The sequence below is a fragment of the Vipera berus genome, assembly GCF_964194415.1.
Source record: "Vipera berus genome assembly, chromosome: 1".
Classification (NCBI taxonomy): domain Eukaryota; kingdom Metazoa; phylum Chordata; class Lepidosauria; order Squamata; family Viperidae; genus Vipera; species Vipera berus.
In genome coordinates, this window is record NC_138202.1 from 135467679 (window position 1) to 135482171 (window position 14493).

The following is a 14493-nucleotide window of genomic DNA, read 5'->3' on the forward strand; positions in this document are numbered from 1 at the left end:
ACAGACAGATTTAACAAGTTTATAAATCATTCATCCTGGCCTAAATCCATGCTAAACTACATGTTCGATTCTAACATTCCTAGGTTCTTTTTTTTTCTTTTTCAATATTTTAATATGCACCAACTACTTAATATTTCACAAGTTTAAAAAGTAAGTCTCCTTTAACATTCCTCATCTTCTTTCTAATCCTTTAAAAGCGATAATTAAATTGAAGCCTGTCTAAAAAAATTGTTATCAACTTCTTTGCAGGCCATATATTTTAATCACAATTTGATGACAAAAATTAGACACCAATTGCATTCAGCATATAATCAAGAATAATAATAATAAAAAAAAGATTATCCAAACAGAAGTTTTGTTTTGATTTTTGAGGCATGAGGATTAAGAAATAGATCCAAAAGAGGCCATAGGGCAAAAAACACAAGACTTCAAACATTTCCATTCAATAATCAGAGACAAAAACTCCTCTAGTTTTTACAAATAACATTCAAGAAAATAAATTTGTCGACAGTTTCTGTTCCAGAGAAATTCCATCATTTCATCAAGCTTACTGATTTGCTTAAAAGGACTTTGAAGTTTTTACATAGAAAGAAATAATAATTTGGTACTGTATATATTATTCATGGGGACAAATTAAATAAATGCCCATAAAAATGGGAACTTTTCACCCAATCAAATTAAACAATCAGGTTTTGCATCTCACATTCTCACATTCATTTTAAAATGAAGTACATGAAAATAAATCTTTGTCCTCGAAAGCATTGGCTATGGAAGTGCAAGATTTCATGATTCCATAGAACAGTTTCTGTGGCTTTAGACTTTTTGGTCACTAAATGTCCAGCTTAGCACCTGAGCATCTAAACGTGCATCTGTTACTGGATTGTGTCTTTTAAGACTATGGATAGAAAAAGTTTTTTTATTATTATTATTATTATTATTATTAATTATTATTATTATTATTATTATTATTATTATTATTATTATTATTATTATTATTATTATTATTATTATTATTATTATTATTATTCCTGTAGACTGCCACACTCTAGCAAAAGTACTAGAGGTTTATGGTAATATGTTAAAACAATAAGCCAACTGTAAAACCCAACCCCCACACTAACTGCCAGCATTCATTAACTACTGGCATTTGCATGCTTCTGAACTGCTAGGGTGGCAGGAGATGGGCCGAATAATGGCAGCTCACCCTGACACGTGACGCTTGGTTCTCAAACTTGGGCTGCCTGCTTTCCAGCTGATAAACTCCATTTATTATATTCCCATCATGCTGCCCAGGGACTACAATAAATGAATGGATTTATTAGTAATAATTACGGTAACTCCTTGAATTGTGCTGAGAAGTCTTCTAATAACTAATGCAGGGCCTAAAGCACTGATGTTAAGTAATTATGGTGGCTGTTACTTACCAGCAGATTGCTTATTGTGCACCAGCTGCAGTCTACAAAAGCAGTCCCAGATAAAACTCATTGCAATAATCTATTTTAGAGGTGATGACTGCATACCTAAGATGATTTTTGTGTCCGATATGGTTTTAATTATATTTTGCCAAGTGGTGCACATAGCATAGGAAAAGGTAGCTTTACCTGGAGGTAAAGTATTATTAATATATCCTACATCTTACAGTGCTTATTTGACTTGATAGAAGAGATAAACAGTCTGAAGTCGACTGAATCTTAACAAGAGAGAAGAACTGGAATTATTTTATTTATTTATTTATTGTTTCTTTGTTTGTGTGTTTGTTAGATTTGTTTGCGACCCATCTCGTGCAAGTTCCTTAACCTGCTCTCATGTTGAACAAGTGACAAAAAACAACAACAACCTAATTAGTTCATTAATTCACAAACATTCATTAATTCACAAACATTCACATAAGTCTCCTGGGACTGGGATGTCTGTAATTATATCTGAATAACAAAAAAAAATTGCTTAAGTCTTTTATTTTTAGGTAATAGAGTTGTTATTTTCAACTACAATGACTGTTTTCTTCCAGTAATTGTGGGTAAGGGAACAATTAAGTAAAGCATACATTAATAATAAAGAAAGTATTACTCAATTTCCTTACCTTTGGATATGGGTACTGTTTTCCTTTGGGATACAGAGATCCAGTAAACCAAGGAATAAGCATATTTGGTACTAATGAGTCATTTATCATAAGGAATGCCAGCCTCTCTCCATCAGGTGACCACCAGTGAGTAATGTGTGAATGAAGCAGCTCCTCTGGGGAAAAACAAATATACTTAAAACTATGAAATTAGCACTTTCTAACAGATTTACAAGTAAATATTACCTTTTAGAATTCCGTGGAAGGACATTTGATAGATCAGTTTTATCTAAACGTTTTCCTCTTAGAAACATAAAAGCAAAAGCAAAGAAACTATAAAGGATGGTGCCCTTTATTTTAAACTAAATGGAATAATTCACTTTTCCCTGAAATTCACACTTCAAAATTATTTAGATGCACTTCTACACTTCCCTGAAAAAAGAATAATTTCTAGAATACAAAAAATACGTCCCATGTAAGTTATTTTTCTTGAGGTAAAAAAAACAAACATGCATAATCTAGATTTCCATATTTTATATTCATAGTGATAAGTTTTTTAAAATGAGATAATTTGCAAGAACTTGTTAATAATAATAATAAATATGCAGCTGATCTTATGCTTTCTGCGGTGGCTTTTATGGTAGTATACGTTTCGTTCTATGTGAATAGATTTTCTGTAAACTTGGATTTCAGGCAGTTATCATTCAGCATAGTTATGAGGAAGTCTAATGATGGGAGTTTGTTCTCTTTATTCTCTCAATGTTTTGTTTAAAATCAACCAGTGCTTCCAAGGAAGCATCAAACTGTTATCCAATCCCTCAGAATTCATTGTAAGACAATCCCCATTTCTGAACAATTGCACTAAAGAAGCCTCTCTGGAAAAATGAAACATCTGCAAAAAAAATGTTGTCTCTAGTTTGGTACTGATCTCCCTAAGCCTAAAAGTGAAAAATATATCTGAGCTACCACATTCCCAAGAAATCTTGAAAGCGTTCATCCCGCAATGTTTTTTACTTTTCAAATTTGAGCAAGGATAAGCTTTTTTGCATTCACATACATACAACAATTTTTATTGTGCAATTTACCTTCATATAACCAGTCTGCAATTCCATTAAAAACAATTCCTTCTTTCCCAGAAGATGTCAGTCTCAAAGAGCTGCTCTTTACATCAGGCTGGTAATAGATGTTATTTTCAAAAATATAAACCTATGTTGGGTAAAAAAGAATGACACACTATGTAATTAGTTAACATTTTCATATTCATTATCAGGAAATCATTTCTGAAGCTAATTTTTATATCCTTATATAATTTATGGATTATTTTAAAAGGAAAACAGGAAAGAAATAAAATATTTGTGTCTAAAATCAAATAAGCTTCAACAGAAGGCAAAGTTAAGTTATACTATGAACACTGTAAATTACAGTGTCAGTTGATTAACATACTGATAATCTTGCTACTTTCTTTGCATTAATTTTTATTATTATATTTTAATTATATTTTATTATATTTATATTATTACCGGTATATTTTAATTATATTTATATACATAGCCATATAGAATAAACTCTACCTTCCAGGTAGAAAATGATATTTTCTGACTTAGAATGAAATCCTTAAAAAGAAAAAAAAATACATGAAATCCAAGATGTGTACTTATAGGTTCATAGCACTGGCCTGTATTTTTCAATTCTGGTGTGTTACAGAACTCTTGTGTCTTGCAGAATGTCACACTGAGGTTGCATAGATATAAAATGGCAAATATTCTCCAAAATCAAATCTTGTTTCATGCCTATGCAGCCAATCTTTTCCTTCCTTCCTTCCTTCCTTCCTTCCTTCCTTCCTTCCTTCCTTCCTTCCTTCCTTCCTTCCTTCCTTCCTTCCTTCCTTCCTTCCTTCCTTTCTCAAATTTAAAAGCCTTCCATCTATAGAGTGACTCTGGGTGGCACAATATATAGCCTTAATTAATAATTAAACATATAAACACACACATATACAACATGGCATTAAACTTTATCTCATCCTGAAGTGTCCATAATTCTTAATATCTATACTAGCCTTAGTCATTATATTTATATATTCAGTTTTTATTGTTTGCCTACTTCACAAGGATTTAAGGCAACTACTTTTTGAATCAGGCATCGATTGCTATCATTTATGTTACAATCTAGCTATTTCAAACCAAAGTATAGTAGTAACAGGATAAGCCAAAACCATTTTAGTCAATCATTCAGTTCCTGAATTGCATCTCAGAAAGCTTTATGCAGTTGCTTGGAGTCTTTTCACAAGTCCTCTATGCAAGCAGAAGATCGATAGGAGACATTTCTATTGGGGAAAAAATGAAGCAAGGTGCTATCTCTGGGGCAGTAGTAGCAACTTCTCCTAATCTTCTTTCTTCTTTTGAGAACAAATGTATATGCTCTTGTATATTTTCAAACCAACCTGTTGGTCTTAGGTATGGAAAAACCAGCCCTGTTACCAATACTAAAATACCATTCAAATGCTAACCATTAGATTTTCTTACATGGAAAGAAATTCTTATTAACTTTTGCTTCAAGCAGCAGAATCACTTTGGGTTGGCCTTGCTTGTAAAGAGCGTCATTAAACACAACCTGTGAAAAAGCTGATTCTACAGTTAATAGAGCTTAAATTAATTAAGAGTTCTGTGTTTCAAAATTATTAATTTTAATGGAACTTCTGTTTCCTAAGGGAATGAAAAGGTGTTTTAATTACTATTTCATGCCTTAAATGTGGCCCATTAGTCTGGTTACATGAGTGAAAACAGTATGATACATCAGAGGTAACGGATTATTCTTTGGAAGTTACAAGGATCACTGGGTTTTGACAATTTGCACGCAGGTTTAATAAACTCCTTAAATTTAATGTTCCAGGCTAACGGGTAATATAAAATATGTTCAAATACAACAGAAACTTTTCTCGTGTGTGTGTGTGTGTGTGTGTGTGTGTATACACATACTGTACAGGTAGTCTTCTACTTACAACACTTCTTTTAGTGACTGGTCAAGTTAAAAAGTAAAAAAAGTGACTCATAACTATTGCAACATCCTCGTGGTCACGTGATCAAAATTCGGACACTTGACAATTGACTCATTTTTATGATGGTTATGTTGTCCTGGGGTCGTGTGATCACCTTTTGTGACTTTCTGACAAACAAAGTCAATAAGGAAGCCAGATTCATTTAACAACCGTGCCATTAACTTAACAATTACAATGATTCATTTAACAACTGTGGCAACAAAGGTCATAAAATGGGGCAAAACTCGTTTAACAAATGTTTCAGTTAACAACAGAAATTTTGGGCTCAATTGTCGAGGACTACCTGTATATCCTGGAAAATCTTTTGCATGTTTTGTTGAAATCTTAATACAGTGGTCCCCAACCTTTACAGCTTAGTGGCCTGGTGGGAGGGGAGAGGGAAACCAGTTCACCTCTTGTGCCAGTTGAGCTTTGCATATATGTGTGTGCATGCTGGCCCGCCCCCTGTGCAAGTTGAGCTATGTGTATGTGACTGTGCATGCCAATCCACTGCTCATGCAATTCAAATTGCCTGTATGCATACACATGTGTGCTGGCCCATGTGTGCATGTGTGCCACCCACCCTTCATGTAAGTCAAGCTGCATGCATGCACACCAGCCTGCTGCTTACACATGTAAAGCTGCTTACACATGCTCTGGCCAGTTGCTTGCATGGCCCGGTTCCTGATAGACCATGGCCTGGTAGTGGACTCTGACCCAGGGATTATGGACCCCTGTCCTAATAGCAATGTCCATTATTTTTATCTACATTCAATCCATACTGCTCTTCCAGAAAAAAGAAAGAACCAATAGATCAGGGGTGTCAAACTGCTGGCCCGTGGGCTGATTGCATCATGCAGAGGCCATGCCCACCCCAGCTCCGGCAACATGAAAAAAGTCACAATTTTTCATGACACATCACGTGACATGGCGAGTTTGACACCCATGCAGTAGAGGAGGGGTATCAAACTGCCAGCCCGCGGGCCGGACGCATCATCCAGAAGCCACACCCACCCCATTACCGGCAATGGCAAAACCGTCCTGATACATTAAGCGACATCACACGACGTCACAAGTTTGATATGTCTGCAGTAGAGGCATCATACCTTGGTGTGGGGGAGTATCTCAGGGCTCTGCACTCTCACTTTACATTTAAAATCTGCATGAGGATGCTGGGTGAGGTCATCCATTGGACTGGGTTCAGATACCATCAATATATGGATGATGCCCAATCTTTACTCCAAACAAAACAGGTGAGGTTGTCAAACTCTTGCTTACATTTACTGAATGCAACCCAGAGTTGTTGCAGGATTAAGCACCCCTTATAACATTTTAAAATAAATAAAATCAAGGAAGAAATGGTGATTTTCTACCAGCGTCCTTGCAGCCCTTAGTGTTCCATCTCAGTGTATGTTAGAGGATCTCTTAATACACTGCAGAGCACCTCTTTAGAGTGAAGGTGGAAAATAAATACATGAACAATTCCATCTTCCACCGGTGTAAGTTAAGAACTGCTAAGCATATTTATCTATCATATATTCTTCTACCCTACACAACGACCTAAACATAATAGAAGCCCATGGGCATAATGTCTCACAGATTACCATGAGGAAAACATATTTCAAACAATACAGTAGTGCTGTAAACACTGCAATGCTGCTGCTATCTAATGTCATCTTGACAGTGCATTTGTCAAAAGAATTAAAGGAAGAGGGACAGAGATTGCTAGTTGGATTTCTCTGTCACATCTGACCCTTCTTTTCACTTAAGGGTAGTAAGCAGATACTGGAGAGGAAAATGATTTGACAAGAGTCAAAAGGAGCCTGAGTGCTAGATCCACTGTGCCAAATATACACAAATGTAAGGCAGTGATGAAGACCTTTTGATGTTGGAGTTATTCATTGTGGATTCCTAGCTATATTTTTTCCAATATAAATGTGGTCAGCTGTGCTACTTGGTAATGCAAGAGCCTAATTTCTCCCCGCAGACTTTAAAAACTGAAGATAAAATTCTCTAGATATCGTTGCAGTTCTGGTATATATTTTTTCTTTCAGCTTAATTTGATACTGCTGGCTAAGATAATAGTATGCTTTCAAGATGTTTTTCAGTATGGCCTAGTTGCATATTCATTAGTTCTTTCTCCTATGATTTCACCTGATGCTAATGCATGCACAAAAAGTGATGAAATAAATAAAAAACCTACCCAACATTATAAGCTTGTGGAACTAAATATAAATATGCAGTTATCATACTACCTTTTCTGATCAAACTATTCATGGGCTTCTTTGATGTTTGAAAGAATGATTAACAGTTTCATGCCCTAGATGCAGATGGAGAAATGAGTAGAAAATGATGGGTTTTCAACCCAGCAGCTGTCAATCAAACTGATTTTTTAAAAAACTCTTAATAAAAGTAGAATATCTGATACTGTATATAAAGACACACTGCTCAATGGACAATAAAGATAGTAAAAGAAGTAGAAAAAAGAGTTTCCCATTTACTGTTTTTTCTTTCATGTGAATTTTTTGTGGGTTATCAAAAAAGAACATTTCTTTTCTGTATATTATTGCAAGAAAACCTCATTTTATCAGGCCCTGACATGATGGAATTTCTATGCACCAAATTAAATAACTGTTACAATTTATATTATTTCCATGATGATCTCATTGTGAAAATGATGTAAATCTCCCATAATATCCTATTCAGTTCAACTGATATTCCTGAATACAAGTAGTCATTGACTTACAACAGTCTGTTTAATGACCGTTCAAAATTACAATGGCACTGAAAAAGTGACTTATGACCATTTTTCACACTTACAACCATTGCAGAATCCTTGTGGTCACATGATCAAAATTCAGATGCTTGGCAACTGACTCATATTTATGACAGTTGCAGTCTCCTGGTGTCACATGATCACTTTGTGAGACCTTCTAACAAGCAAAGTCAATGGGGAAGCCAGATTCATTTAACACCCATGTTACTAACTTTACAACTGTGTTGACTCACTTAACAAATGTGTCAAGGAAACTAATAAAATGGGACAAAACTCACTTAACAAATGTCTTGCTTAGTAACATAAATTTTGGGCCAACTGTGGTTCTGTGCCACTGTACTATTACAGTGTTAAATGAGGTTTTGTTATTCTGTACATATCAGGAATTGATAACATAGGGTGTACGGTACCCATAATACCCCCAAATGTCCTCCTAGAATTCTAAGATTATTTTTAAATGCACACACATGCACAACTGATAAATTTGAGATAGTTTTCTGTCCCTGGGATGGTGATTACTGAAATATTGTGACACTTGGCAATCTGGTTACATTCAATCCATTTAAAAAAAAAGTTATAATAATACATCTGGGAAGGTCACGATAGTAATGTGATGTGAAAAAGTTGCTAATTCTTGATATTTGTACTGAATTACATCAGTTCTGTTTTGAAAGTGATAAGAAAATAACATTTTTACTTCAAATTTAAAAATACTTTCTTCCTATAAAATGTTAAAGCTTTCAAATTTGTCATTTTGGAAACATCATGATTATATATAGCAAAATGAAAATTGCTTTATTTTAATGTTTCCAATGGGGGACTAATTTGTTACAGGATCGGACCATTAGATTATGATGATAACCTCTGTCTTATGTTATTTTACCTTTCATATTAGAAAATAAAAGAAGGGTAAAGCTGAATAGGTGCTATGGGAAAGCTGCATAGAGGGCAACCTTCTTTTATTACTAAGCTTTCAATCAGACATGAACCTACTCACTTTTATTGTTATAAGGACTTAGAAAGCTGAATAAACATAAATCTGGAATTTCCAAAAATATAGATTTTGAAATGGAATTAAAATTCTGAATAGAACTAAAATTTGTGGTCCAGTAAAAATTGTTTAACAAAGTTAGTTATAGTGATGTGATAATTAACAAATATAATTGTCTAAGATATAATGATCAATGATAAGTTTGAAGCAAGTAAAATCAAAAAGACAAATTTGGTTGCAGGGGTGAAGAAAGGTTTCCTTATATTTTCTCAGGTCTTGATAAAGCAGAGATCAGTCCTTCACTTAAAGTTTTTCCAAGATAGTGAAGCGTATCTGTTAGGGCAGAGGTGTAAAATTGCCGGCCCGTGGGCCAGTTGCATCATACGGAGGCCGAGCCCACCCCAGCTCTGCCAATGTAAAAAAAGGCACGGGGTTGGAATAATGCAAGCCTTCCTCAGTCTATCAAGTATTTAAGTTACAGGTGGCCATATATATAGGAGGGGAAGGCATAATCCTTGAGGCAGAGTAACATCCCACAAAAATGTAGAAGAAAGAAAAAGAACTTCTTAGGAAGTCAGGTAGGGCAACCACAGTGGAACAAATTAATTAGAAGGAAATATTGCAAAACCCTTTCATCTCCTTTAAAACCTCATCTATAATACTAAATACCTGTTCAATTCTTCACCTCATCTCTTTATTCCAGAGCTGTAAATTTAATGTGCATGTAGGGACAAACAAAGAACTATGTTCCTTATCTTTGAAACATGCAAGTAATACTGGCAATGCATCAACTTTGTATAGTACATTCCCATAATACATTTCAGCAATTATTACATCTGTTCTCCAAGGGGCTAATTTTCTAGGCAGTGTAAATTAAAGAAATAGAAATTGTCACTATGGGAATCCTTAATTAAAAGAAAAATATGCGGGTGGGAGAGGTGTACTCAGGAGTTTCATTAAAGGTGTTTTGTTTCCAGAATCTCATGTCAATCATAATTTATTGGACAAAATGCTCAAATGCAATAGGAGTAAGTTCACCACACAGAAGCTTAAGAAAATGGGAAAGAGCTTCATATTATCTCCACTCTGTTTCAGCTTCAGTGATGCCATTATCCATCTGACAGAACTGTTCCACTGTTTCAATTTTTTACAACTACATCTTGCCTAGGGAACTAATATATCTCAATTGATGCTTAATTGGATATACAAATACAGGTAGGTAATGCCACATATTAATCAGGATCCAACAAGGAATGTGCCCCCCTCCCACACTGATGTTCACCTCCGCTATTTTGGACTAGCAATTGACATCAACACTGATATAAAACAAATCCCAGGTGGCTTCAAAACTGCTGCTGTATCAACAAAATGTTCTGAATTATTTGAGATATATAGAAAATTGTCTTCATCTGCTACAGCCAGAAGTACTTCCTTCTTGGGTTACCATCAATCAATCATCCAACAATTTGGAGTCAGTTTGATGTCATGGTTAAGGTGTTGGCCTAGAAAGCAAGAGTCTGTGAGTTCTGGTTCTGCCTTAGTCAAGAAAACCGGCTGGATGATCTTGGGCCAGTCACTCTCTCTCAGTCCAACCCAACTCACAGAAATGATGTTGTGGGAAGGGAGGAGGGAGGAGTATTAGTTACTTACCTGATTTACTTATAAAGTAATAAAGGAGAGATTAAAAAAATCCAATAAACATTCTGCAGCTATTCTATATTTTTATACAGTGTGAAGCAGAAGACCTCTTTTGAAATAAATGCTCCAAGTTCAGTTAGGTGAAATCAAATGTAATATTTTAAGTAATTACCTATCAATTTCACAAAGTTCCTCCAAAAATTATTGCTGACTTGAAATTTCTAATGCCACAGAAAGAGAAAATAATCACCCAAATGGGAAGTTGTTGTTTTTAATGTTTTCTTGTATTACTGCTGCGGGTCTGCTTGTGCTTACTCAGTTCTCAGAAGAAAGCTATCAATGCATAGTGTGATGCATTGGGATGGTTCATCGGCTGGCTTGTTAAAGAGCCTGACCTTCCTTGCAGTTCAGAAGGAGCAATTGGCTCAAGATGGCTTGACTGGCTTCCTTAACCACTACACATGGATACATGGAAGTAACCATCAACAAACTGTTTTGGGTAGTTCAATTGGTTTTTAATTACATTTGAATATTTCTGCAAGCTACAATTTGATGTTTATTCTAAACCAATTATGCAGGGAAGTAAGGAAACAAATTTATCCATGGACTCATTCTTCTGGTAAATTTCATAGTACCTGATTCCTAGTTCCAGGTCTGATTTTTCACTATTTATATGAATAACATGTGGTGATCTTTTCCCTCTCATCTCATTAAGGATGCTCACATCCTCTGTGCTCAAATGAACCTAGCCTCATCTCACTATTACTGCACAAATATTCAGGGCACACTGGACAATTCTACACCTCCTTGCTCCTTTCAGACACTAACCCTGCTATAACATGTAATGTTTCCAGGTTCTGCTCAGCAGTGCTTAAAAACTGTCAGATGGATGACCTATGCCCTAAACTAGTTTTAATGAGCCTCTAGTTTGTCATCCTAGAACACTGTGTACTGTGGTAATCTGCCACCTACTAACCTTTATGCTCCTCTATATCCCTCTAATGTATATCTATATCCCCCTCCTTTTAGAATTCTTTTGCATCTACTTATATAACTTATTATTTTATAATTATTATTTTTTAGACTCTGATATATTTTTATGCTTTTTGATTGCCTGTACCTCATCCAAGGGGGAGGGCATTCTCTGTGGGCGTGCCTGCCCTATGGAATGAACTGCCGGTAGAACTTCGGACTGCCCCAGACCTTCGCTCGTTTCGCCGGGACCTTAAAACTTGGTTGTTTGATCTTGCTGACCTGGACTGAGGGGTTTTTAATTTAATTTTAATTTTAATTTATTTTTATTTATTTTTATTTTATTACATTTATATCCCGCCCTTCTCCGAAGACTCAGGGCGGCTTACAAGCTTAGCAGTAGCCTTCATTCTATGTATATGCCTGCTTATTAGGGCTTTCACACACACCCCAAGCGGCATTATTACAAAGTCAGCTTAATTGCCCCCAACAATCTGGGTCCTCATTTTACCTACCTCGGAAGGATGGAAGGCTGAGTCAACCTTGAGCCTGGCGGGATGCGAACCTGCACTAATTGCAGGCAGCTGATGTTACTTAAGGAGGCATCAGCCCACTGCTCCACCAAGGCTCTTTTAATTTGTTTAATTGTGGGCTAGTCTTAATTTAATTCTATTTTAAAGTGTACTCATTTGTATTGTTTTAACTCGCCCTGTAAACCGCCCTGAGTCCTTCGGGAATAGGGCGGTATATAAAATCAATTAAATAAATAAAATAAATAAATCCTCCTTAGGATGATTTTTGACTGTAATACAGATCTGACTGATTCAAGTGAACTTCTACTTTCTCCCTTTTTACATACACATACACATATACAAACACAAATATATACACATACATACATACATACATACATACATATATACATACAGAGACACTACACTGCAACTAATAGATATGGTTAAAGCTATTGTAAAAAGTATCTGGTAGAGACTTTTTAATAACAACAGCACAATAACTTATCCCTGTAACAATTACTTGTCTCTGTGTATTGGTTAATGACAGGCAAATTCACACAGTATATACTGAAATTATAGATAATGATAACAATAAGGTGTTGTTGTTGTTGTTGTTGTTGTTTTTGTGGAGGGAATTTCCAGAAGCTGTATTAGCTTTGGGGGCACATCACTGAGTTGTTGTTGTTTTTTAATTTTATTTTGGTCATTTGGAGGATAATTGAATTGCAAGATAGAATCTGGGTCAGTCACTGGGATCAGAGATTTATTCTTCCGAGTTTTTGGACTTGCGCTGGAACCATTCTTCAGGGAACCTTTCTCTACTGGAATATGTACTTTGGGCTATTTTGTGAGACATATTTATGTGGTGCCTTCCTATTGGTTGATTGGTATGTTGATGGCTGATGATTGGCAGTCGTTTCCTTGTGTTGCCAAGCCCTCGGCTCCTAAGTACTTGATAAGCTGGTGGTTGGAAGGAACCTTGGAGGTCATCTAGTCCAACCCCCTGCTCAGGCAGGAAATCCTATACCATTTCAGACAAATGGCTGTCCAGTCTCTTCTTAAAAACTTCCAGTGTTGGAGCATTCACCGCTTCTGGAGGCAGGTTGTTCCACTGGTTAATTGTTCTAACTGTCAGGAAGTTTCTCCTTAGCTCTAGGTTGCTTCTCTCCTTGATTAGTTTCCATCCATTGCTTCTTGTCCTGCCTTCAGGCGCTTTGGAAAATAGTTTGACTCCCTCTTCTTTGTGGCAGCCCCTGAGATATTGGAACTCTGCTATCACATTTCCCCTCATTCTTCTCTTCATTAAACTAGACATACCCAATTCCAGCAGCCGTTCCTTATGTTTTAGCCTCCAGTCCCCTGATCATCTTTGTTGCTCTTCTCTGTACTCTTTCTAGAGTCTCAACATCTTTTTTACATCGTGGTGACCAAAACTGGATGCAGTATTCCAAGTGTGGCCTTACCAAGGCATTGTAAAGTGGTATTAATACTTCACATGATCTTGATTATATCCCTCTGTTAATGCAACCTAGCACTGTATTGGCTTTTTGGGCAGCTGCAGCACTGCTGGCTCATATTTAAGTGATTGTCCACTAGGACTCAAAGATCCCTCTCACAGTTGCTACTATTGTCATGATTTTGATATCATTGCAGCTTGTTACAGGCATATTATAGTCCCTCCTCACTCTTAAATATTATAGAATTCCTTCAGGCTCTTATTCATTCCTTTTCAATCATCCAGTCCAGAAATCATCATTTCATTTTTCCCCATTTTCAGTAAAATGTCCACAAAGCATTTCTAGTTTTTTTTATAACAATATTGTTTTTATCCCTGACCAAACAGTCAATTTAGCCTGTTCTGCCATTTTCACATTCTCACAGTTACTACTATTGAGCAAGGTACCCCCTATACTATACTTGTGCTTTTGGTTTTCTTGCCTAAATGTAGAACCTTACTTTTTTCACCATTGAATTTCATTTTGTTAGATAGCACCCAGTGTTCAAGTCTGTCCAGATCCTCCTGTATCTTAAGCCTGTCTTCTGGAGTGTTGGCTATTCCTGCCAGCTTGATGTCATCTGCAAATTTGATGAGTTCCCCATCTATCCCCTCGCCCAAATCGATGAAGATGTTGAAGAGCACTGGGCCCAGAACAGAGCCCTGGGGCACCCCACTACACACTTCCCTCCATGTAGATGCAGTTCCATTGAGGACCACACGCTGAGTACGGCTGGTCAGCCAGCTCCAAATCCATCTGGTGGTGATGCTGTCTAATCCAAATTTTTCTATCTTATCAAGTAGTAGGTTGTGTTCTACTTTATCAAATGCCTTAATGAAGTCCAAGTAAATTATATCCACAGCTTTCCTCTGATCCACTAATTTTGTCACTTGGTCAAAGAATGCAATAAGATTTGTCTGGCATGATCTGTTTTTGACAAACCCATGTTGGCTTTTAGTAATGACTTTGTTTGCCTCTAGGTGCTCACTGATTCACTGTTTGATTATCTTTT

At 36.1% G+C, this 14493-nt stretch overlaps 1 protein-coding gene across 4 annotated transcripts in view; it reads right to left on the reverse strand.

Moving 5' to 3' along the window:
- DPP10 (dipeptidyl peptidase like 10) overlaps positions 1-14493 on the reverse strand; it is a 420223-nt gene that overhangs the window by 68746 nt on the left and 336984 nt on the right. For all 4 annotated transcript variants that reach the window (XR_014026226.1, XM_081326185.1, XM_081326184.1 and 1 more), the window contains 2 exons: positions 3145-3265; positions 2081-2235 (listed from right to left, as the gene is read on the reverse strand). Coding sequence is in view for 3 of the 4 variants with exons in the window: in XM_081326185.1 (XP_081182311.1) it covers positions 2081-2235; positions 3145-3265 (276 nt within the window). In the remaining variant the exon portion in view is untranslated. The remainder of the gene's footprint in view (positions 1-2080; positions 2236-3144; positions 3266-14493) is intronic.